This window comes from Tubulanus polymorphus, chromosome 8, assembly GCF_964204645.1.
Source record: "Tubulanus polymorphus chromosome 8, tnTubPoly1.2, whole genome shotgun sequence".
Lineage (NCBI taxonomy): Eukaryota > Metazoa > Nemertea > Palaeonemertea > Tubulaniformes > Tubulanidae > Tubulanus > Tubulanus polymorphus.
This window is the reverse complement of record NC_134032.1, coordinates 13,868,779-13,891,359: the sequence shown is the minus strand read 5'-3', so window position 1 is coordinate 13,891,359 and position 22,581 is coordinate 13,868,779. Positions and strand designations below refer to the sequence as shown.

General features: G+C 40.9%; 1 protein-coding gene across 1 annotated transcript in view; it reads right to left on the bottom strand.

Annotated features, from left to right (window-relative positions):
• The window catches only part of LOC141909581 (structural maintenance of chromosomes flexible hinge domain-containing protein 1-like), a 41,946-nt gene continuing 19,365 nt past the window's right edge, over positions 1 to 22,581 (bottom strand). Inside the window, exons 25-39 of the mRNA XM_074800047.1 lie at positions 22,111 to 22,226; positions 21,391 to 21,452; positions 20,429 to 20,645; positions 19,686 to 19,835; positions 18,788 to 18,920; positions 8,116 to 8,235; positions 7,502 to 7,587; positions 6,883 to 7,002; positions 6,214 to 6,315; positions 5,367 to 5,455; positions 4,992 to 5,098; positions 4,591 to 4,661; positions 3,926 to 4,097; positions 2,607 to 2,765; positions 1 to 1,681 (exon numbers count right to left, since the gene is read on the bottom strand). Of these exons, the coding sequence (XP_074656148.1) occupies positions 1,443 to 1,681; positions 2,607 to 2,765; positions 3,926 to 4,097; positions 4,591 to 4,661; positions 4,992 to 5,098; positions 5,367 to 5,455; positions 6,214 to 6,315; positions 6,883 to 7,002; positions 7,502 to 7,587; positions 8,116 to 8,235; positions 18,788 to 18,920; positions 19,686 to 19,835; positions 20,429 to 20,645; positions 21,391 to 21,452; positions 22,111 to 22,226 (1,943 nt within the window). The 3' untranslated portion in view covers positions 1 to 1,442. The remainder of the gene's footprint in view (positions 1,682 to 2,606; positions 2,766 to 3,925; positions 4,098 to 4,590; positions 4,662 to 4,991; positions 5,099 to 5,366; positions 5,456 to 6,213; positions 6,316 to 6,882; positions 7,003 to 7,501; positions 7,588 to 8,115; positions 8,236 to 18,787; positions 18,921 to 19,685; positions 19,836 to 20,428; positions 20,646 to 21,390; positions 21,453 to 22,110; positions 22,227 to 22,581) is intronic.

Genomic DNA, 22,581 nt, shown 5'->3' with positions numbered 1-22,581 from the left:
TAAATATATTTTCACTTTAATCATTTTACAATACAAAAACAATACATACAAATGACAGGTATACTAAGACAAACTGTGGGCACAGTTCCACAGAGCAGTTTGAATTTGGTTGTTTTTCAATCGACAATAAAAACAACTAAATTTGCTCGAATATTGTGAAAATGGGTTTAGAGATTTAATACGAATAGACCACACACATTAACAAGATAAATTAAGATAAAACTTGGATTTAGTCAGCAATATTTATGGCTAAATTCATGAATTATCGCGGTATGACTGGTAATTTAGGACCAAAATATCCCTGAAAACACTTCTAATAATTACACAACTAACGCAATGACAGTTATAGTTACCCAAGAAGACGTTTGGCCCAAGTTTCACAAAGCCATTGGGAGGTGCGCTCGAATGCCGAAGGGGCAGAGGAAGTGAGTATCTTAAATGCTTAGAAAATATAATACAAATACAGTGTTACATACAAAAAGATTAGATGAGTACTTGAATGAATAAAATTTTGAAATCATTTAACCCTTTCAGTGCACTGCAGTGTGGTGTATAAATCGGTGATGGACTCAACTAGTAGGCCAACACCGCATTGCGGTGTATTGATGTAATAAGTAATTACTTTCTATCTCTATTGAAAGATGGCAGCACCTGTCAAACGTGATGGAATATTAGTTACTAATGATACACCGCACTGCAGTGTAGACGCACTATAGCCGTATGTCTGTTATAGACACACTGGAGTAGAATTTCTAAATTATCTAAAGCGCTTTAGAGAAAAAATTAGTCAGCACTGAAAGGGTTAACATTTGCTACGTTTCAAATCCATATCAAATTATAGTTAAGTATTTCATTCGAAATAAAGACACTTCATTGCAAGAATTTTTCATTCGAAATTGAGACAGATTCAACTGAATGGCGCTGAGGCAACCAGAGTAAGCAGTTACATGTTTACTACAGTGGGTTTATTTTTGTAATGACAGGAATTGTTCAATCTGCATCCTCAACACCTTCGAAGCCTGGACCCTGCAAACCCCCAGACATTCAATACCTCATCACCTTATCTGATTCGTCCAGGTGACACACATGTTTCACTACTTCAGCCGAGACATTTTTAATCGTAAAATGAACAATACGCAGACATTTTATCAGCATACCTTCAAAAACTGATCGTACAACGTCACGCTACTGCACTAAAATGAATGTCTGAAAAGGATGTAGTTGGTTCCAGGCTGATACCTAGATTATGGGGGTACGTTAGACGTCTGACACGATCTACGCAGACACAGTAAAACAACACAATAGTTTATATACAGAGTCAACAGTTGAGAATTGCTGCTCATGGTCCCAAATCTATGGTGTTTCTTGGTTAAAATATTATCCTTTACTGACGAGATTAAAATGACTCCATAGTGACTCCGGAGTCAACTGAAGTCAGTTATCTATTTATAGTTGGCGGCTGATTTCCGACGCGAAGTTCGAGTCGGGGTCGTTCTATTCTCGGCTCCGTTTAACGAAGCTCGGGCTCGTTTCGCGGGCGACGGCCCGGTCGATGTTCCGGCGGAAGTAGCGGCTCGCAGGCGACCGCGTTTCGGCGGCGTTGTCGTCGTCGATGTAGGTGTCGCTACCGGAGCAGATGGTACATTCACCGGTGGCGTGTTCAATCCGGACATTTTCACACCTAAAAACACAAAAGTTAAAAATTTCAAAACATTTCCCATTATTTATGGGCTTAACCCTGAGCTAGAGTAGCCAAGTGCTCCACATACAATATCAACTCAAGGTTCGTGGTGGCTGCAGTTTCTGGTGGCTGCAGTTTCTCGGTTGGAAGTTCTTCTCTTGCCTCCCCCTTGGTTAACCAAAACCTTCAAACCTGCTAATTATGCTCCGAGTGGGTTGAGGAGAACAAGAAACCTCAATCCTGTTAACAATTCCCTCAGTGGCACTCAGTGGGTTGAGGACAGAGCCGGTTGCCCTCAGTGGGTTGAGGGGAGAGCCTGTTGCCCTCAGTGGCACTCAGTGGGTTGAGGGGAGAGCCTGTTGCCCTCAGTGGCACTCAGTGGGATGAGGGGAGAGCCTTTTGCCCTCAGTGACTACTCAGTGGGTTGAGGGGAGAGCCTGTTGCCCTCAGTGACTACTCAGAGGGTTGAGGGGAGAGCCTGTTGCCCTCAGTAACACTCAGTGGGTTGAGGGGAGAGCCTGTTGCCCTCAGTAACACTCAGAGGGTTGAGGGGAGAGCCTGTTGCCCTCAGAGACACTCAGAGGGTTGAGGGGAGAGCCTGTTGCCCTCAGTAGCACTCAGTGGGTTGAGGGGAGAGCCTGTTGCCCTCAGAGACACTCAGAGGGTTGAGGGGAGAGCCTGTTGCCCTCAGAGACACTCAGAGGGTTGAGGGGAGAACCTGTTGCCCTCAGTGACTACTCAGAGGGTTGAGGGGAGAGCCTGTTGCCCTCAGTGACTACTCAGTGGGTTGAGGGGAGAGCCTGTTGCCCTCAGTAGCACTCAGTGGGTTGAGGACAGAGCCTGTTGCCCTCAGTGGGTTGAGGGGAGCCCTGTAACCCTCAGTGCTGCAGGGACGTAACAGAAATCTCTTATTTTTGGCTCTTACCGAGTTTTCCTTCAATATTTTGTAAATGCGTTTGCGCCTCTTCGTACTCTTTATATTTCGCTTTCATTTCAGGCGTGTTTTCGTGCGTTTGTTGTTCGTGTAATTCTTCCATCGCTCGTTCACGTTTCACGATCGCGTCGTGATACGTCTGCAACGTATCTACAATACAACAGTACACAGGTTAACACTAAAATACGGTCATTCTATCTTCAACGTGTCGAAAATCATACGTACATAAACACTAAAATATGGTTATTCATCATAGTCCGCAGACGACCTGCTTTATAGCAGGATTACTGTAGATCAGGGAATTGAAAATATGTATCTCAATATATCCCTGACCCTTGACCAACAAAAATTTCCTGAGTAATCATAATGTATCTTTAGTGAGGGCTGGTTCCTATCGAGACTAAGAGGTTTTTCATGCCACTTGTTACGGATGAAACTCCAGGGCCGAAATACCCAATTCTTTTTCGGATCCAAGCTCCAGGGTCGAACTAAAACCCATAAAACTAACGACGACACCAGACGTATAATATTACAAAGCACGTACATTTATTAAAGTACTGTGGCTGGGACTCACTGAGGTAAGTCAACAGATATTTATATAGGTACAGTTTATAAGGGTAAGTCAAGTATAAACACTGAATGATTCACGCTTATAACAGACTGAAGTCAGTATACCATATAAACACTATACATACCATAACTATTCAATAACTGGGTAACACAACTGGGTAACACACTCATCAACAGCAAATACAACAAGACACCAAAAATTCAAATTCCCAGATTAAATTATAAGATATCTTCAGTGAGGGTAGTTTCTTATCAAGACTAAGAGGTTTTTCATGCCACTCGTCAAAAGCAAAAAACAAGACACCAAAAAGATTCCTTGATCCATAAGAACTATAATCACACCAATGCTTCACATGGCACTTAGTTTGGCACGGTTTATCTATTATTAGTCTATGAAATCAGCTGCTCAGATAATGTTTAACCGCAGTGCGGTGTATAAATCAGTGATGGATTTTGCTAGTACACCGCACTGCGGTGTATTGATGTAATTATCTCTCTTGAAAAATGGCAGCACCTGTCAAACATAGTGAAATACTAGTAACTAACGATACACCGCACAGCGGTGTAGATGCACTACAGTGGTATTCCCGTTATCCAACACACTAGGATGGAATTTTTTAGAATTTTCAAATTATCTCTAGCACTATAGGGTATTAACTAGTCAGCACTGAAAGGGTTAGACTGGTCTATACCCGTAAGTCCAGACGAATATTCAAATATTTGAAATAAAACACACGTACCGAGTTGTTTGCAGATCTTGTGATAACTCGAAGGAAGCGGAGAACCGAATATCGCTCCTCGTAACTTCTCGATCGGTAACGCTTTATTCATCAATCCACCGAACTTGCCGTTACTACGGATACGATCTCCGGACCGAGTCAATATCGTCGGGCAATGAGTGTGCTTCACGATCTTTCAATATAAACACACAACGTGATGATGTCATAAGGGGATTCATGAAGACTATAAAGTAATGGTTATTTGGTGATGATGTGATAGGGGGATTGACGGAGGCAGCCATCTTTTCGATCAAATCACTAGAAGATAATTTGGCAATGGTTTATTTGGCGATGGATATTTTTCATGGTGCCATAGGGAGATATGCGGAGGCAGCCATCTTTTCTGAGAGGGTCCATAGATCAAATTACCAGGACCCAGTTCCACAGTCATGGGTTAGAGATAACTCTGAGTTAAAGTTAGTTCATTTTCAATGAGTTAACCCGGAGTCACATCTTAACTCAGAACTGTGGAACTGCACCCAGAAGACAATTTGATTATGTCATAGGGGGATTTATGGAGGCGGCCACGTTAACTGAAACGTGATAGATTTTTACACTAAGGACAACGTCATAAGGGGATGATGATAGTATGTTATTACAATAAGAGTCTACATGGTTATACGTACCTCGTGTCTGTAAGCGTTCGCATCATCGAGATTGTCGAGAATAATCGTATCTCCGAGTAACATTCCAAACACTGAAATCATAATATCAAAACATTTCCAGTTTCAGATTTATCCATCGCCAATTATTCCTTTCACTCGAGTTTCTAGATGTAGAAAACATAAAATCAACCCATCGTAAATCCTTGTTATTTGCCTCTTCATTGAAACATAGGAGCGGTTAAAGAAAATTTCTGCAACATTTCCCTTGTACATGTAATACTGACCTAGTTGTACATGTAATACAGATCTAGGTGTCCATATAATACCGACCTAGTTGTACATGTAATACAGACCTAGGTGTACATGTAATACCGACCTAGTTGTACACATAATACTGACCTAGTTGTACATGTAATACTGACCTAGTTTACAGCTATCCGGTTCGTGTGGAAAGATAAGAACTTCACGCGCGTAGACGGGATTTCCCGGTGGACTCCAGTTCGCTCGAAATCGTTCGTGTGGCAACGGCCTGCGAGAAAATAATATAGATTAGGATTTACGAGACAGCTTTATATTCTCACCAACTGGGATTTAAGGATTCAATTTTTTCTCCTTTACGGCTATAGGGTGAGGCATTTGGGATTCTGTTCCAGGAGAATAGCAGAGAATTCTAATTCTTGTCAGTTAAAAGCCGATGATTAAACTTATTTTCACTAAAGAGTCTACTAGAACTGCATCAGGAATGCCTGTTTCGCCTTAGGTTTGCGCGCCATTGTATCGCAACAACTCGTACTTACTTATTCCAATCTGGGAGATTCTTTTTATAAATTGATTCGAGGGGTAGGACCTGCTGTTTACCGGACGTGTGCTCGTAGATATTTTTAGCCTGTAACGAATCAATGTACATATACCATCAGTACGTGTTGTATAAGAGGCCAACCTCATTCTCTCCACAACCCAAACCCTCCCCCTCACCACTTCTTTGACTCATCATCATTACTTGTCATTATTACGAATTCAATATAGCTTGATTTTTATTTAGAGGGTACAACCCAGGTATAGAAGGGCTGAGGGTAGTCTTCCTTTGTTATGTTTCAAATCTACACGAACAATCAAATGCTGTGCTAATGGTGTTTATTAAATTACAGTGACATTTATTTGATGCGGTATATGTACATGTTGGTGTTAAGCGAATCAAGCTGTGGCAGTAAAATGGATGGCAGTATTTTAACTGACTTCTAACAGACGTAATCAAACGTGTGTATTGAAATTTACACTTATATTCCAGGGCTGTCAACCACCGAAAAGTACTATCAGTAACAAATTTTCAGTAACATTTCATTGAATTATTAAAGAAAATGTTCAAATTAATCAGTAATCGACAGTAAGACCCTCAGTAACATCTTTCATATTTCTGTTCAAATTAATCAGTAACATCTTTCATATTTCTGTTCAAATCAATCAGTAATCTACAGTAAAACCGTCAGTTAGATCTTTCATACTTCTCATATGCATCGAACAAATGAAATCAGCATTTCTCATTATGAAATAGTAACTAATACTGCAAATCAGGAACTGTTGGCAGCTCTGATTTTCATATACTTGAGAAATAAACTTCATCTATTCGTTTGTGATTAAACGTACCTTCCTAAGCGAGTGAGTAACGACACAATCCATATCAGCCGACATGTGCCACGATAACACGCGAGCGGCGTCTTCATCTTCAACTTGAGCCAGGTGACAAATCTATAAAAATACATCGAATAAATCGAATACATCAAATAGACCTAGAAGAATGCTATAACAACACCAGGGGTGTGCAGAGACTAGGTTTCTCTTAACAGGGGACTGCAGTAAATTTTCTAAATTTGGATTTCCCATAAATCGATGAATTTCATTAGTCCCAAATGATCAAAACTTTGATGGCAATCAGGGGTGATTTACTACCCGACGAGCAATCATCTCGATATAGATTTACCCTATGAGCAATCATCTCGATATCGATTTACCCTACGAGCAATCATCTCGATATAGATTTACCCTATGAGCAATCATCTCGATATCGATTTACCCTACGAGCAATCATCTCGATATCGATTTACCCTACGAGCAATCATCTCGATATCGATTTACCCTACGAGCAATCATCTCGATATCGATTTACCCTACGAGCAATCATCTCGATATAGATTTACCCTACGAGCAATCATCTCGATATCGATTTACCCTACGAGCAATCATCTCGATATAGATTTACCCTATGAGCAATCATCTCGATATCGATTTACCCTACGAGCAATCATCTCGACTTACCTTTCCGAGCACTTCCGGATCTTTATGAGCAGCTGGTACGGCGCAAACCCGTCTGGGCATCGACATAACTTCATTACGTTCCTTCGTACGAACGGAAATTAGAGCTTCCACCATATCACCCTGAAATAAACAAATCACTCGCATTAATAATAACACGGTTCATACTGATCAGTCAAACCTGGATATAACGAGCTTTTGAGGAATTTTGAAGGGAGAAAATTTCAAATTTGGATGATGTGTCCGCATCACTTTCATTATCATCATTATCCCAATTACTGTAGACTCCTCCTAAATCAGTACTGTTCATCTCAGTAAACTGATAAATCAGTGGTTTTGTAAGCAATTTATATCCTATACGCTAAGTTTCTTAATTGGTAACCGCTTAATCGGGTAAAATAATCCTGGTCCCATTTGTGCCAGATTGCGGCGTAGTTTGATGTACCACTACAAGCATTTCTAGTTGCCAATTTCTCAAAATTAAAAGAGTTTTGGGCATATTGCTCCAGTTAAAGAAATTTCAAGCACATTTAAAAGCATTTTTTCTAAGGAGTTATAGGGACCGTGAATAATGTGCATAATCAATGGAGAGGAAACAGTGGCAAGTGAGTGTAATACGTACATCTTTCAGTTTGTCGGGAGTTATATCCAGTTTACGTAATTCTTTTACAAGACGTTGCTCTTCTTGTGTCGCTTCGTTCACTAAAACTGTCAACAAAGAAAAATCAACAACCACCTTTAATCATTTTAGAATTTAATTCTAATTTGAGATTTTTTCCCTTGTTGAGTTTGTAAACATATTTATCAAGTCAGGTCGGTTCAAGTCCAGTATAGCGTGGAATAGTTCCCCGCTCAAAGATACATTTATAGAAAAGGAGCAATCCGGCTGCGTACTTTTCAAGACAAACCGACAAACCGACATACCGACAAATCGGTTCCCGGTTGTCGACCGATTCTACTCGTCGACAATGTCTACAACCCCGATTGTCGACCGATTCTACTCGTCGACAATGTCTGCAATCCTGATTGTCGACCGAAGTGTAAACAGTTTGAACATTGAACCCTTACAGGGTCTACCAGTTTCTCAAGCCTTTCAGGATTTATCAATTTGAATGCTCCGAGATATTCTACTGATTTTAATCCTCCCGACCGGCAGTGATAGGTAATGATCACGGAAAAGGGTAAGAGACAAGCGAATCAATCGTGTGAATGAATCTAAGGATAAATGAATCATACTTTTAAGTTCTTTAATCAACTGTTGATTGGTGTCGAACACTGATTCGTAAGCACGGATGTTCTGGACGAGGTGATCGCGTTCTCGGGACAGTGCCGCCATCTGGCTTTGTTTCTTCGCATCTGTAAAATACAAATGAATGCATGAATTTACTGCGGATGACAAAACTAACCACTAGAAGAAAGGGAAGCCCGGACCAAGTCATCTAGGAGCCACCACTTCAAGGAGGCACATACTAGGGTCCTCCAGGAGCCACTCAGAAGTGATTGTTGTCTAGTAGCCACCTACTAAGGAAAGTGGTGTTGGAAGTGCAGCGACTGCAGCAGCGAAAGCCACTGTAAAAATTTACTGAATAACATTTTACTGAATAACATCTTTGAATATCATGTTTTCGAAATAATTAAAGTAAATTGGCTGCGGCAACATATTAGAACCTGTCAAAAATCGGCTGCGACAATCAAAAAATTGCTTCCAACACGCCTGCAGGAATCCTCTAGGTACCACCCACTTTAGATGTCTCCTCTAAGCGCTAGGGACCGCTCAGATTGTTGCGATTCAGGATCCAGTTCCACAGTTCTGAGTTTAATTTGACTCCGAGTTAAAACATTGAAAATGTACTAACTTTAACTCAGAGTTAACTCTAACATACAACTGTGGAACTGAGCCCATGCAATAAGATCTTTCAAATACTCGTAATTTAACTTAAAACACGGCTGGCAAACGCCTTCTTGCGTCTTAAAATATTTCAATTAATACATTTAATCAATAATCCAATAAACATATACTAAAATACTAATAAATAAATCAGATAGCTGGAGAAAGAGGTGATACATCTCATTATAGATATGTGAGTAATATAACAGGGTATAAATATTGAATGAATTGTTTAACACACCACCACCGTGGCAGCGGCGGCCGGCACACACACACTGTTAACTGATATATATCTACTTCACATATAGATTTATGTTGTTTTCACGCGGAGCTGCCCGTCGTACCGTGTGCACGCGGGGGTACTGGAACGCGACGCGATAGATGTAAAAGTTTCAGCGCTCGCAGTGAGACAGTCTTTGAGCGCGTACTGGGACTCACAGCAGGATGCTACATAAATACAGGTAAGGGGATGAATATATACAACGACAGTTAACTGATTCTTCAATTTGTCAAATTTATTAAAACTCCCACAATATCAGAAATATCAAAACCAGACTAAATCTCATATCTCTAATTGCAGTTTTTACCAAATATGAGCGTAGTTTTATATCATAAATGGCAGTTTCATTAAGAATGACCTAGAAATTTTTATGATTTTGAGAGTATTTCTATAGGAGATGTTGAGAAAGGAATAGAAACAACCATAAAATAGTTATCATTATCAGATCTGAAAAGCGTTTTCAAATTTAATTTTTCTTTTGAATTCCATGAATGAAAAAAACCCAACAATAGGGATAAGACGGTTCTACTCAGAACCGACCAGTTCCGTAATTGTGAGTTGGAGTGAGCTCTTGATTTTAAATTACAGGTAGTTCAATTCAAACATTCAAATCTATTAAAACAACCGACGGAGGAACTGGGTCCTATATTAGAGGAACTGGGTCTTCAGTTGTTAATTGAAGATTTGTGTTCAAACAATTATGTTAGTTATCTGGGTCTTCAGTTGTTAATTGAAGATTTGTGTTCAAACAATTATGTTAGTTATCTGGGTCCTCTATTAGACGAACTGGGTCTTCAGTTGTTAATTGAAGATTTGTGTTCAAACAATTATGTTAGTTATCTGGGTCCTCTATTAGACGAACTGGGTCTTCAGTTGTTAATTGAAGATTTGTGTTCAAACAATTATGTTAGTTATCTGGGTCCTCTATTAGACGAACTGGGTCTTCAGTTGTTAATTGAAGATTTGTGTTCAAACAATTATGTTAGTTATCTATTGAATGCATGGGGTTGGGGTGCGTGGGGTGATCATGTCGCAGAATTGTTAAAATTCTTAATGAAGATGTTTTTCTTTTAACACACAACACAATCAAGTAGCTATTTCAAATTCTTAAGTAAGAAACCGTTTTTCGGTATGTGCAGGTACTAGAGGGACCCGTCGGACCGGATCTAGTGAGAATATAATTATCATTTATTCATAAACAGGAACAGAGCAGAAGAATTCAATCAACTTCTCTGATTAATTATTAAACAACTGTAGAACAAGGTTTTATTGGATGTAGTGTTGAGAAACCCCTGTATCACAGCTGCTGCTGGTGCTGGTGCTGGTGCTGGTGCTGGTGCTGGTGCTGGTGCTGGTGCTGGTGCTGGTGCTGCTGCTGTGTATTACTGAACAGTGACTGAGTTACAGAAATTACAAAAATTATCGAATCTCCAATTTAAAAAACTACATCGCCAATTCAGGAACTTACCGGGCGGTCCGATCTATAGTTCTGAATTTAAGACCCAAGCCCAGTTGCTTGGAGCCACAATCACACAAGCATTTTTCTGACCCCTGCGGATAAAGCCTGCGCCAACTGTTCATATCGGTACAAAATAGATCGGTGCTGGAACTCGCCTGTGCCAAATTTTAGACTGATCTTAAATCTACTTAAATCTTGACAGCGCAACCGGCTTTGGATCTTGATTTGTTGAATTTGTAATAAAACTGAGCCTCAGCCCTGTAAAACTCGTTCAAGATTTCATGCATATTGGGCTCCAAGTGCCCCACCCCCAACACTCTTCGTTCACAAGGAATAATTATTTTTCTCAAAAAGCTTGATGCATATGTCGCAATGCCCAATACAATCGAACTTATAACCCCTGCCTGCCAGTGCCTGCTACTACTACTACTACTACTACAACTATAACTACAAGTATTAAATCATCCATCGGCAAATCTGTCACTAGTCCACCGGAGGAAATCAATAAAATATGAGAGAAAAAAACACAATAAAATATCCGAGATATGTCTTAAACATAGAGCGTCGCGGAGTACATGAAATAGCAGCAGTAAAACGAGATATATATCATGAGACAACAACAATATCATAGCAAGGTAACACACTGCGCCATCTATTGTTTATTTAGGACCCTTATTACAGATTTATATCGAATTTTTCTAAATCTAAATATTACCGTTATTCATGAAAATCTAAGAATATGTTAATGTATTTTAGCAGGCAAGGATGCGGTGTAATTTGAACAAATTTAAGGGTTTTTGCCAAAAGATGATCCCAAATGATCCGTTTGTGAATGATCTATGGACCTTTACCCTAATGAGATGTCTTCATTAAAAAAGAAATCAATATGAATATATACATTTTATGCTTATATATTTGAGTAATGTAACATAAGGGATTGCACAATCAACGATGAACTAGCAACTGTCGATAACTTGATAATTTATGAAAAATCTGCAACAGTTTGAATTGAAACATCACATTCCGAAGCTTTTCTTCCATAATTGTGAATATTTTTTCTTCAATGGAGTCTTAGGGTATTTAACAGGGTGACAAGGCGAGTACACGTATCAATACAATGATAAATAACAGTTTATAGCTAGTGCTAAAAGTGTGACAAACTTAACCCACCTACACCATCATAACAAACTATAACCCCCCCTATCAACTACACCTATTAGATACAGTCAGTATTTCCAGGAATGGGACGGATGTCAATGAGAAGTGACGAAGTTGGGTGTGTCCAAATATCACCTAAGAACCATTCTGTCGATATCCTACACTTCAGCGGAGCGAATTACAAATTGCGACGCAAAAATAGAGATGACTTACACACTTAATTGAATTAGAAATACAAATTGGAAATCAAAAGTAGATATGACTTCAGTAGCGTGACCCACTTATCACATGTTGACGTCATCGAGTTTGAAAGCCGAATTTAAATCTATCTGAGAAACATTTGATTCCAATTCAGTTCTGTCATCTGAAACAATAGTTACCACGACGACCGATCACGCCTGTATTGTGTGATGAAAATCAGTTTATGACGACTTCCTTTTTTTCTCACTGGAGCGTGAATGTATCAGTGACGAGTGCTATATAGAAATCAGTACATCGTACTCAATCAGGAAACAACCCAGATCTGCAGGAAACCTTGATCTACAGTTCACAGAGTTTAACCCTTTCAGTGCATTTCGTCTACATCGCAATGCGGTGTATAAATTAGTGATAGACTTGACTAGTACACTGCATCACAGGGTAATGATGTAATTAGTTTTTACCTCTATTGAAAGATGGCAGCACCTGTCAATCATAGTGAAATATAAGTAACGGATACACCGCAAATGATAAGTAAATGATACACTGCACCACTGTGTACATGCACTATAGCTGTACGCGCGTTATTCAACACATATCATCAGTTACTTTAATTTCACAATGTCTGACGGATGCTGCAACCTTTCAATAAAGATAATCATTAATCACTAATCCCATTGATACATCGCGATACGGTGTATTAGCAAAGTCTATCACAGATTCATACACCGCACTATAGCGTGCAGGGTCCAGTTCCACAGTTGTTGAGTTAAGATTTAACTCTTGAGTTAACCTATTGAAAATGAACTAACTTTAACTCAGAGTTAACTCTAACTCAGAACTGTGGCACTGGGTCCAGAGGGTTAAGGCTCAGAGGGCATGAAGTTATATAAAAGTTTTGTGTCATTTAAATTTTTCAGAATTGCGAAGGTTTGATCAGAAAACGAACGACGGAGAATGAGACGCAAAATAATAAAAATGTCACAACGGTTCACGTGAAACTGAACGTCCTACCGACTAGTTACATTCATCACGGTCCAACAATGTCATCACCGCGATCAAACCATCGCCACGACGACGATGACACGAGAATCACGCGGAGTTTACGCGCGCCTAAACGTCGCGATCACCGCGCCGGCAACAATCACCGCACGTTACCGATGGAAACGTGGCGCTCGATTTATAAAGACAACTCGGCGATCACGCGCATGAACGTTACAATAAATCAACGCGGCTGGACCGAGTTAAACCTGTCGGATCGCGGCCTTCGCGAGATACCTCTCGAGGCGTTCAACTTCCAGCGCGTCGAGGTACTACGCGCGCCGCGCAATCGAATACTAACCGTGCCCGTTTACGTCGGGCACCTGCGCAAATTACGCGTGCTCGATTTGCATCGCAACCAAATAACGTCGATTCCCGAAACTATTTCCAACTGCGCGCATTTATGCGAAATCGACTTATCGTGCAATAAACTGCGCGCTTTGCCCGCGCAAATCGGTCAGCTGAAATACCTACGCGTTCTGAAACTGGCGCGTAATCAACTCGAGAATCTGGTCGTCGACTTCGGGCGGTTGGAGAATCTGAAGATTCTCGATTTACAAGCGAATCGGTTGACGCGACTGCCGGCGACAATGCAAACGTTGAAACGTTTGAAGACGTTGAATATCGCCGAAAACCGATTCGACGTTTTCCCGGCGACGGTCGTCGCGTTGAAAACGCTCGTAACGCTGAACGTCGGCGGCAATCAGCTACGCGGACTACCGCGCGAGATCCAGAATCTGAAACAGCTCGTCGATCTCGACTTGCGCGCGAATCACCTCGACGCGTTCCCGCACGACGTGCTCGCGTTGAAGAATCTCGCGCGTTTGAATCTGGCGTCGAACGCGATCAAATCGTTACCGACTCACGTGGCGAAACTCACCAAACTCAAATCACTGCGCGTCGAACGCAATAAACTCACGAGTTTAAGCTGTAATTTCGACGACCTCGAATATCTAAACGCGTCCGAAAATCAGATCACGAACTGCGCGTTGATACAGGTGCGTCGACTACGATATTTGAATCTGAATCGTAACCGGCTGGCGAACATGCCGCTCGGCGTCTGCAACCTGACGAATTTACAACAATTGAAACTGAGTCGAAATCGAATTCGATATCTATCGAAAGACGTCGAATTGTTGAAGGAACTTCGCGTTTTCGATATCGGTTATAATCGTTTGACCGAACTGCCGCAATCCGTCAACGAACTCGTCAAACTCGAATATCTCAATATCAAAGGTAACAAAATCTCGAATCGACCGATTGTGCTCGACCGGTCGATGAATCTACGACGAAACGAGTCGACGGAGGACGAAGACGCTGTCGACGTGGAAGTAGTTAATCGTAGCCGACGCGCGATCGGGGAAAACCGCGACGGTGTTATCAAACGGAGCGACCGAGGGGGCGCTGTTTCCGACGGCGAGACGATGAGAAAAACGCCGGTCGTTTCCGGGAAACGGAGCACGATGCGATCGCGACGAGACGTCAGCGGTTACGACTCGTGGGACTCGGCTCCGACTCAAAAACCTAACGGTACGAAGGCAGCGGGACACGACAGCGACAGCTCCCCCTATCTGACGGATAACAGCGCGACCGGAACGCGTAGATACATCCGGTCGCCTCCACGACGACGCCGGCGCCACCTACAGCCTCATCACCACACCAACGGACGAACCGCTTTACCGCCGCGCGACACCAATCACCGTGACGACGACGGCAACAATGATCGTAATCGAGCGCACGATTTACGTCGTCGTCACGACGCGATCGAACGCTGGGATCGACATCGATACCCAGCAGCGGTGGCGCCACCTAACGACCTGATCGTCAATCGACACAATTTGAGGAAAATGCCCGAAAATGACAACTGGATGTTGCTAAAACCCGGAGACAAACTCGGGAACGTCGAGAAAAGCCCATCGAGACAGTTCACCGTGGAATCGGATAAGAGTATATTGCGTAATAACGGCGGCGGCGGCTGGTACGACACAGTCCGGACTGATTATACGTTACTAGGATTGTGTAATCAATTAGAATCATTATTACAACATCAATTACTGAAACCAGTCATATCACACAGAGGCAACTTCCTGCGTACAAGTAGACCTGAGTAAGTAATAACCCACACACAACCCCACGTTTCATATAAACCAGTCACCACGATATACTTTGATTTATAGATAAATTTCACTCCTTATCCCGCCCTTACAGGGATTCAACATTGATAGTATCGTAAGACTCAGGGCTTGTACAAAACCATACCCTAGTTGTCATCTGTCTTTACTTTGATCGGGTTAATTTGGACAGTAAAATTGGTTCCATGGTTAAAATGATTACCGAGACTGATATACAGATTTCCGTTTGACAAGAAGCAGATCTGAGCCATGAGCTGAACGAACTGATTCGTCAATCATTTAATGATTGATCGATTGTCCAATGATTGATATAAACCAGACCCTGGTTCAATTTCATCGAGAAATTAACGATTGAATAGAAAAACATCAAACGGAAGAGATTGGGTTTTTAAAACGAGATTGGTTTAGGAGACCAGTTCAAGAGTTCCGCTCCATTTGCTTCTATAGCCAATCTAACGTAGTAACGCAGACCAGTCCGAGCTCATTTCAGTTCTATAGCCAATCTAACAACTAGATGACCAGTCTAAAGATTAAAGACTGTACAACTGGGATTTACCGAGGTTATTTTGTTTTTAGACAGAGGGTTTATACAGAGGTAGTTTTATCTTTAACAACTTTATTATCGATGGTTGATACCGCTGAAAGTGTGAAGGGGGCAGGTGAGGGTAATGAAAATTATCGCTAAATTATGCAAAGGCACTCGGTACCATAAATAACAAATAAACATCCCACTTAATTAGATAGATACCTGCACCCCTTAACTCCCCAGGGGGAGATCTAACTCCCTCATGACTCCACGGCTGCCACTGATTATATTTATGTATAACATGCTATTACATCATTAACCCCGAATTAAACAATATCGATTTCATTCACACGATTCATTATTAATTCAGACCTTTTCAGTACGTGTTTTTTAAGTAGTTAGAGTAAAGTTTGACAAGTTGTGTCTGTTGAGAGCGACGAATTGAAAATGAACTAAATCTAAGTCTAAGTCGTGTACTAGTTAGGACGACGATTATGTTGATGATTTATAATAATAATAATAATAATAATAATAATAATATGTGTCTTATATAGCGCTAAATCCAGCCAGGCTGCTCAGAGCGCTTTACATTTTCGGTATTATTACCCCGGCCAATTTTATACTCTAACATGTATCAGTCATCTCTCCCTGGGGAAAAGTAACAGCGAGCTGTTAACAAGCGCTCAGGAGTCATCTATCAGGCCAGGTACCCATTTACTCCTGGGTGGAGAGAGGCAATAGAGGGTCAAGTGTCTTGCCCGAGGACACTACCGCAATGTACGGGGTTCGAACCCACGAGTCAAGCACTCTAACTACTCAGCCACACCACTCCACTTATTGATTTATTCACACAACGACTTACGCTTCTAAGTACATTTACTTACACTTGAATTGAATTGAAAATACAATTCACTAGAGACACAACTTAAGTAGTGTAACAACTTATCCAAATGACGACTTAACTAAAAGTGAATTGGTAAAACAAATTATGACTGAAAGATGGAGACGACTTCAATGACTTATCATCAATCATTTAATGATTGATTGATTGTCTATTGATTCAATGATTGATATAAACCAGACCCTGACTTATATTTCTATTCAATGACTTATCCGATGACTTGTATTTCTATCCGAACTTGACATCAAAACGGTTTTAACGATGTTTACTAATGCACGAACTCGAGGAAACTGTTAAATCTCTGATTCACATTTATTTCCAGTATAACCGCTATACTAGACGACACCGGATTGATGACATCATCGCACGGCGTGGCTACCGGTACCGTGAACGAGTTGATACCGGCGTTGCAGAACGAATCGCCCCGCGACGTCTACCCGTACGCAGCCGATCTCAGGGGTAGTTTGATCCGTATGAAACCGGATAAGTTCACGGTCACTCCGGCCGGAGGATTGTTTCAATGTTCGCTCGACCCGAATATTAAACTGTATTTCCCGGTGAACGCGGTTGATGCAGCTACCGATATCATCATGCAGGTAGAGAATTGTTTTTTCTTTTCCGACCCGAGGTCGGATTTTAAATGAATCTCTGGAAATGGTTATAGTAGCTACTGGGCCCCTAGAAGTTGGTTATAGTAGCTACTGGGCCCCAGAAGTTGGTTATAGTAGCTACTGGGCCCCAGAAGTTGGTTATAGTAGCTACTGGGCCCCAGAAGTTGGTTATCGCACGGGATCCTACACAGGCTACTGGGCTCCAGAGGATAGTAATAGTAGCTACTGGGCCCCGGAAGTTGGTTATAGTAGCTACTGGACTCCACATTAAACTAAACGTCAGATGTTTTATCTATTTCAGTTGGAGAAAGTCGACCAGGAATCATTGTTGAAATTGAAATTTCGAAATAAAATGATCGATAATATCATCTCAGTCGGTCATATAGTGCACCTGTGGCAGAGTAGGAATTATAACTTTAACGAGCAGGTAATTGTACTGAATATATAGTTTCACTTAACCTAGCCTCTTCCCCTCTCAGCAGGTTGTATAAACTACAACCCCAACACATTCATTCCCCTCTCCCCTCCATCAACCCTACTCCCCATCATACGCTTCTAAAATGGCCGCTCATATGTATTTGTAGGTTTTAGTAACTATACCGGCGCCACCTATGCCGCAGAAAGGCCGTTTACATGTGTTAACATATCGCGACGATAATACGTGTATCCCGTGCAGTTCGGGATATCGAGCGCTCAATGGATATATCACGATACAAACATGGCATTTCTCAGGGTAAGAAATATAACCGATTTATACAGTTACTGAGCAACGCATTGTTATAAACTGCAACAGAATATTTACTTTTAAAAGTTTGTTTATTTGTATTTGTAAGCGCACCGATTACCATGTAGGGGTGCGCTATATGAGAAAATATATTATTATTATTATTATTATTTCAAAGGTTCTAAATTAAAGACTCGAAGGTTTTTGTATTCCAGGAAAGGAGCGATTCTAACGAAGGCCAAGTGTAAATATAAAGCCTGTAAATCAGTGGAACACATGCTTCATAATCTGTACGTATGATAGTTAGCCTACTGCGGCAAGTGAGCATCATAGAACATACATCTCTCTCACTTAAACATCGAGCCATCTGCGGCATGCAAGGAGAACCTAGAAACACTCAGCCTACTGCGGCATGTGAGGAGTGCTAGAAAAATTGAGCCTACTGCGGCATGTGAGGAGAGTTAGAAACATTGAGCCTACTGCGGCATGTGAGGAGAGATAGAAAGATTGAGCCTACTGCGGCATGTGAGGAGAGATAGAAACATTGAGCCTACTGTCGCATGTGAGGAGAGATAGAAAGATTGAGCCTACTGCGGCATGTGAGGAGAGATAGAAACATTGAGCCTACTGCGGCATGTAAGGAGAGTTAGAAACATTGAGCCTACTGTGGCATGTGAATAGAGATAGAAACACTGAGCCTACTGCGGCATGTGAGGAGAGTTAGAAACATTGAGCCTACTGTGGCATGTGAGGAGAGATAAATACATTGAGCCTGCTGCGGCATGTGAGGAGAGATAGAAACACTGAGTCTACTGCGGCATGTGAGGAGAGATAGAAACAATGAGCCTACTGCGGCATGTAAGGAGAACGTAGAAACACTCAGCCTACTGTCGAGGAGAGATAAAAACATTGAGCCTACTGCGGCAAGTGAGGAGAGATAAAAACATTGAGCCTACTGCGGCATGTAAGAAGAGTTAGTGTTGTACTTACCATTATAGAACAGGAATGGTATTGTATACGGTGGAACCGACTGGTTTTTAGGAATATCGTTACTGACAACTTTCAATTCGAGCGTGAATTCCTGGCCATCTACGCCGGGTGAATTCTCCTGGATCGTTAAACTCTGTAATTAACAATTTCATTAATTAGTTTAATCGCGTCTGAATTTTAAGCGAAGTCTGTTGAATAGAGGACCCAGTTCCACAGCTGAGTTAGAATACCGCGAGTGAGTTAGATATCAGAACTATGGAGGTGATCTGTTTACGTATTAGACATGAACTAAATAAAATTCTGCACTTAGTTCAACAGCCATAAATGGACATTTCAAAGTCTCAAAGCTATAGAATGCCGATCGGTTTGAAGTGACACCACAACACAATAAAATTTCTAAAACAAAGTCTCTAAAATGACTCATGTTTTCCTGTTTTTCCTCGTGGTCATTAAGTAACCATTTTAAACTCTTTTGAAGGATAGCCAAAAAGTCTTCTTTTACTCAAGATAGATAAAGAAAATAAAACCTCTGGGTAATGGAACTCTGTAACTAATTTTCATATTTCTTTTTGTCACTAAGTATTTAATCCTGGGCCCAGTTTCACAAAAAGGATTAAGCCCTAAATCGATTTAAGATAAACTGAATTAATGAAGAAATCAAATCGATTTAAGAGTTAAACCTTTTTGTGAAACTGGGCCCTGGGCCCGGTTTTATAGACTGGTATTATCTTCATAACTAAGTTGAAAATGAATTGAGCTAGCACCCCTGGGTTAAAGTTGATACCAGTCTATAAAACCGGGCCCTGAAGATTATCATGATAAAATAAATCAGAAACCTTTTCGGACTCATTTCCTTTCAGAGTATAAGATTTTATTCTATGAAATAGTTAATATTTACCGATATATTAGCGAAACCGTGCTGTAACGGCACCTGCAACGTTCTGGTGTTACCTACAAACGTAGGAATATCCTCGACACCGTCTGGTGCCAATATCTCCACCGATATATAACCGTCTACATCGCTACCCGTTACATTATGGTATTTATCCTGAAATATCAAACAATTATTAGATATTTTACCGCAAGCCACGAACCATGCGACATCACGTGGCCATTTTCCGCCCGTTTATGAGTCCCCTAAATTTTTCCATGTGATTACACAAAATTCAATGAGTGAATCAGAGAAATTTGAAGGTTTAAAATGTTACAATTTATTCATTATTCATTGAATCATGTATTAATAAAGAAATACATGGTCAATTACATCTCCAAATTTCCAGGGTTTTCCAAGTTATGGAAAAACTTGTCAAGTTCCCTGAGATTTTTCAGTTTTCCAGTTTTTCCTGGTCAGTAATTTCCCTGAAGTGAAGGCAACCACTTTCACAGTATACATGTATTGATGGTCAGATGTGAATTATGATTGGAATTTATTTGATGATGTCATCAGGTGATTTATGGAGGCAGCCATCATTTCTGGACACGGCGGACAGGTATATTATAGATCGAATGGGGGGCATATTTGATGACATCGTAAGGGGATGGGATTGTGGAAGCAGTTGTGTGTTCTAATATCAATTCAATGATAGCGTAGGGTGATCAATGGAGGCAGCCATCTGTTCTCAAAAGGGAAATTCGACTCACGTGTAACTCAAGTTTGAGATTTCTGATCAGGCTGCGACTTGCCGCCTTCGACGTATTCGACACGGTCGGAGTACCGATGTTTTGATACGGTACAATGACAGCAGGTGGCGCCGGTTCGACGTTTAACGCTATTTGACGACTGACCACTTCGTATTTTGCGTCCTGATAAACGAACATTATACTCGACCCGCCACAAATCTCCGGAATCACTTTCTCGCTACAAAATAAAATCAATCTCCGGTAAAATTTCAACATTTGCATTTGCACTCAGGATATGCCTAGCCGAAAAAAAAAACAATACGGACTCTACATTAAATGTTAGCAATTAAGGATTTCGCTTGTGGCAAGCGAGGATTCACCAGGTGTCACTAGTGTGCATTAGGACAACGATGGCCGCATTTCTTCTCGGATTCAATAGAAATCTATCCATGATGAACGATGAATAAAAATCCCGCTATATTTGAACCCTTGAGACCAATCAAGAGTTTTGAGGACGTGACTAAGGCCTTTTTTTTAATAGCTTGGTTTACGGGGCATCATTTCGCAGGAGGAAAAGAAAATTTTTTTCAAATTCCCTTTGTGAGATGAAATCATTTTTTGAAGAAAGAGTGAACTGTCGATACATATGTCCAAACTAATGATTCTTGGAAAGTTTGAATTCTGCACACTGTGATAAAAAAAAAATAAATTCGAGTTTTTCAATTTTTTCATCATTCAAGCCAGGATTCCCATTCGGCAGAGGCGAAAAACCTTAGAGATTAATATTCTAGATGTAAGTTCATAGGAAATTAACTAAAGATCTTGAGTCGGCTACTGGGATAGCTGGTGGGCGGCAGCGAGGGGGTCTTCATTATGTCTGGCGAATCGATCAAATAGAATGAACTATGTCTTCAACTTATGTATATCAAAATCATGACCCAATAACACACAGTTCCCCTAAACCCGACTATTTGATGATTTACCTGAATGTAAAAGTGCCATTTTTTTCGTTCTTGTGTCTCGCGTCCGGGGAGTAAGACACAGCCTGTTGATTAGAAATTGCATTAAAAGAAAGTATCAGTTTTTTTATGGGCCCAGGTTTCACAAACTGTTAGTAATTCTAATTAACTCGCAGGCAACTTCAAACTAGAAATGAATGAAAATTAAGGGTTCTAACACATCAGGGAAACCAAAATTCCCTGATATCCTCAGTGAGGACCGTTTCTTATCAAGATGTTCCTTGTGTCACTCATCACCAGCAAGAATAACAAGTCTGATAGAACTTTGAGATACGCTCAGTGAGGGCTGTTTCTTATCAAGAGATTCCTTGTGTCATCTCATCACCAGCAAGAACAACAAGACACCAAAAATTCAAATTCCCTGATTAAATCATAAGATATCCTCAGTGAGGGCTATTTCTTATCAAGAGGTTCCTTGTGTCACTCGTCACCAGCAAGAACAACAAGATACCAAAAATTCAAATTCCCTGATAGAACTTTAAGATACGCTTAGTGGGGGTTGTTTCTTATCAAGAGTTTCCTTGTGGCACTCGTCACCAGCAAAAATAACAAGACACCAAAAACTCCCAGTGGCTTTTCTTCAAGAAAGTAAGAATTCCCTGATATCTCTGCAGGGAGAGAAATAAATCGTGATTTCTCTTATTTTCCCCGCTGATTTGTAAAGTTTTGGTAGATTCTACTTACATCGAGGGGTGGTCTAGGCATGTATGTGTTAGCCTTCCACAGTTTCATAGTGAGGTTCGCAGCTTGAGCAGACGACATGGGCGAGTCATCTTCAGCGATAATCTTCACGGTAAACACTGAAATTCACATCAAAACAACCTCTTATTACTGGTATTCAATGAATTGAGGCTAAAAATCATATTTTTCGAATTAGTCTATATTCAATTATTACAGCATGATCGAGGACCCAGGTTCTCAGGCAAAACACCCGACCAGTTCCACAATCATGAGTTAACATCGAATAAGCATGAATCAAACTTAATCAAGAGTGGTGGAACCGGTTTAAGCCAGTCAGAACTCAGGATCCAGTTCCACAATTCGGAATTAACAATTAACAGATTGCAAATGAATTGATTTAACTCCAGGGCCCAGTTTCACGAAAAAGTGTAAGCCTAAAAAGTTTGAATTGATGTCCTCATTGAAGAAATGAAG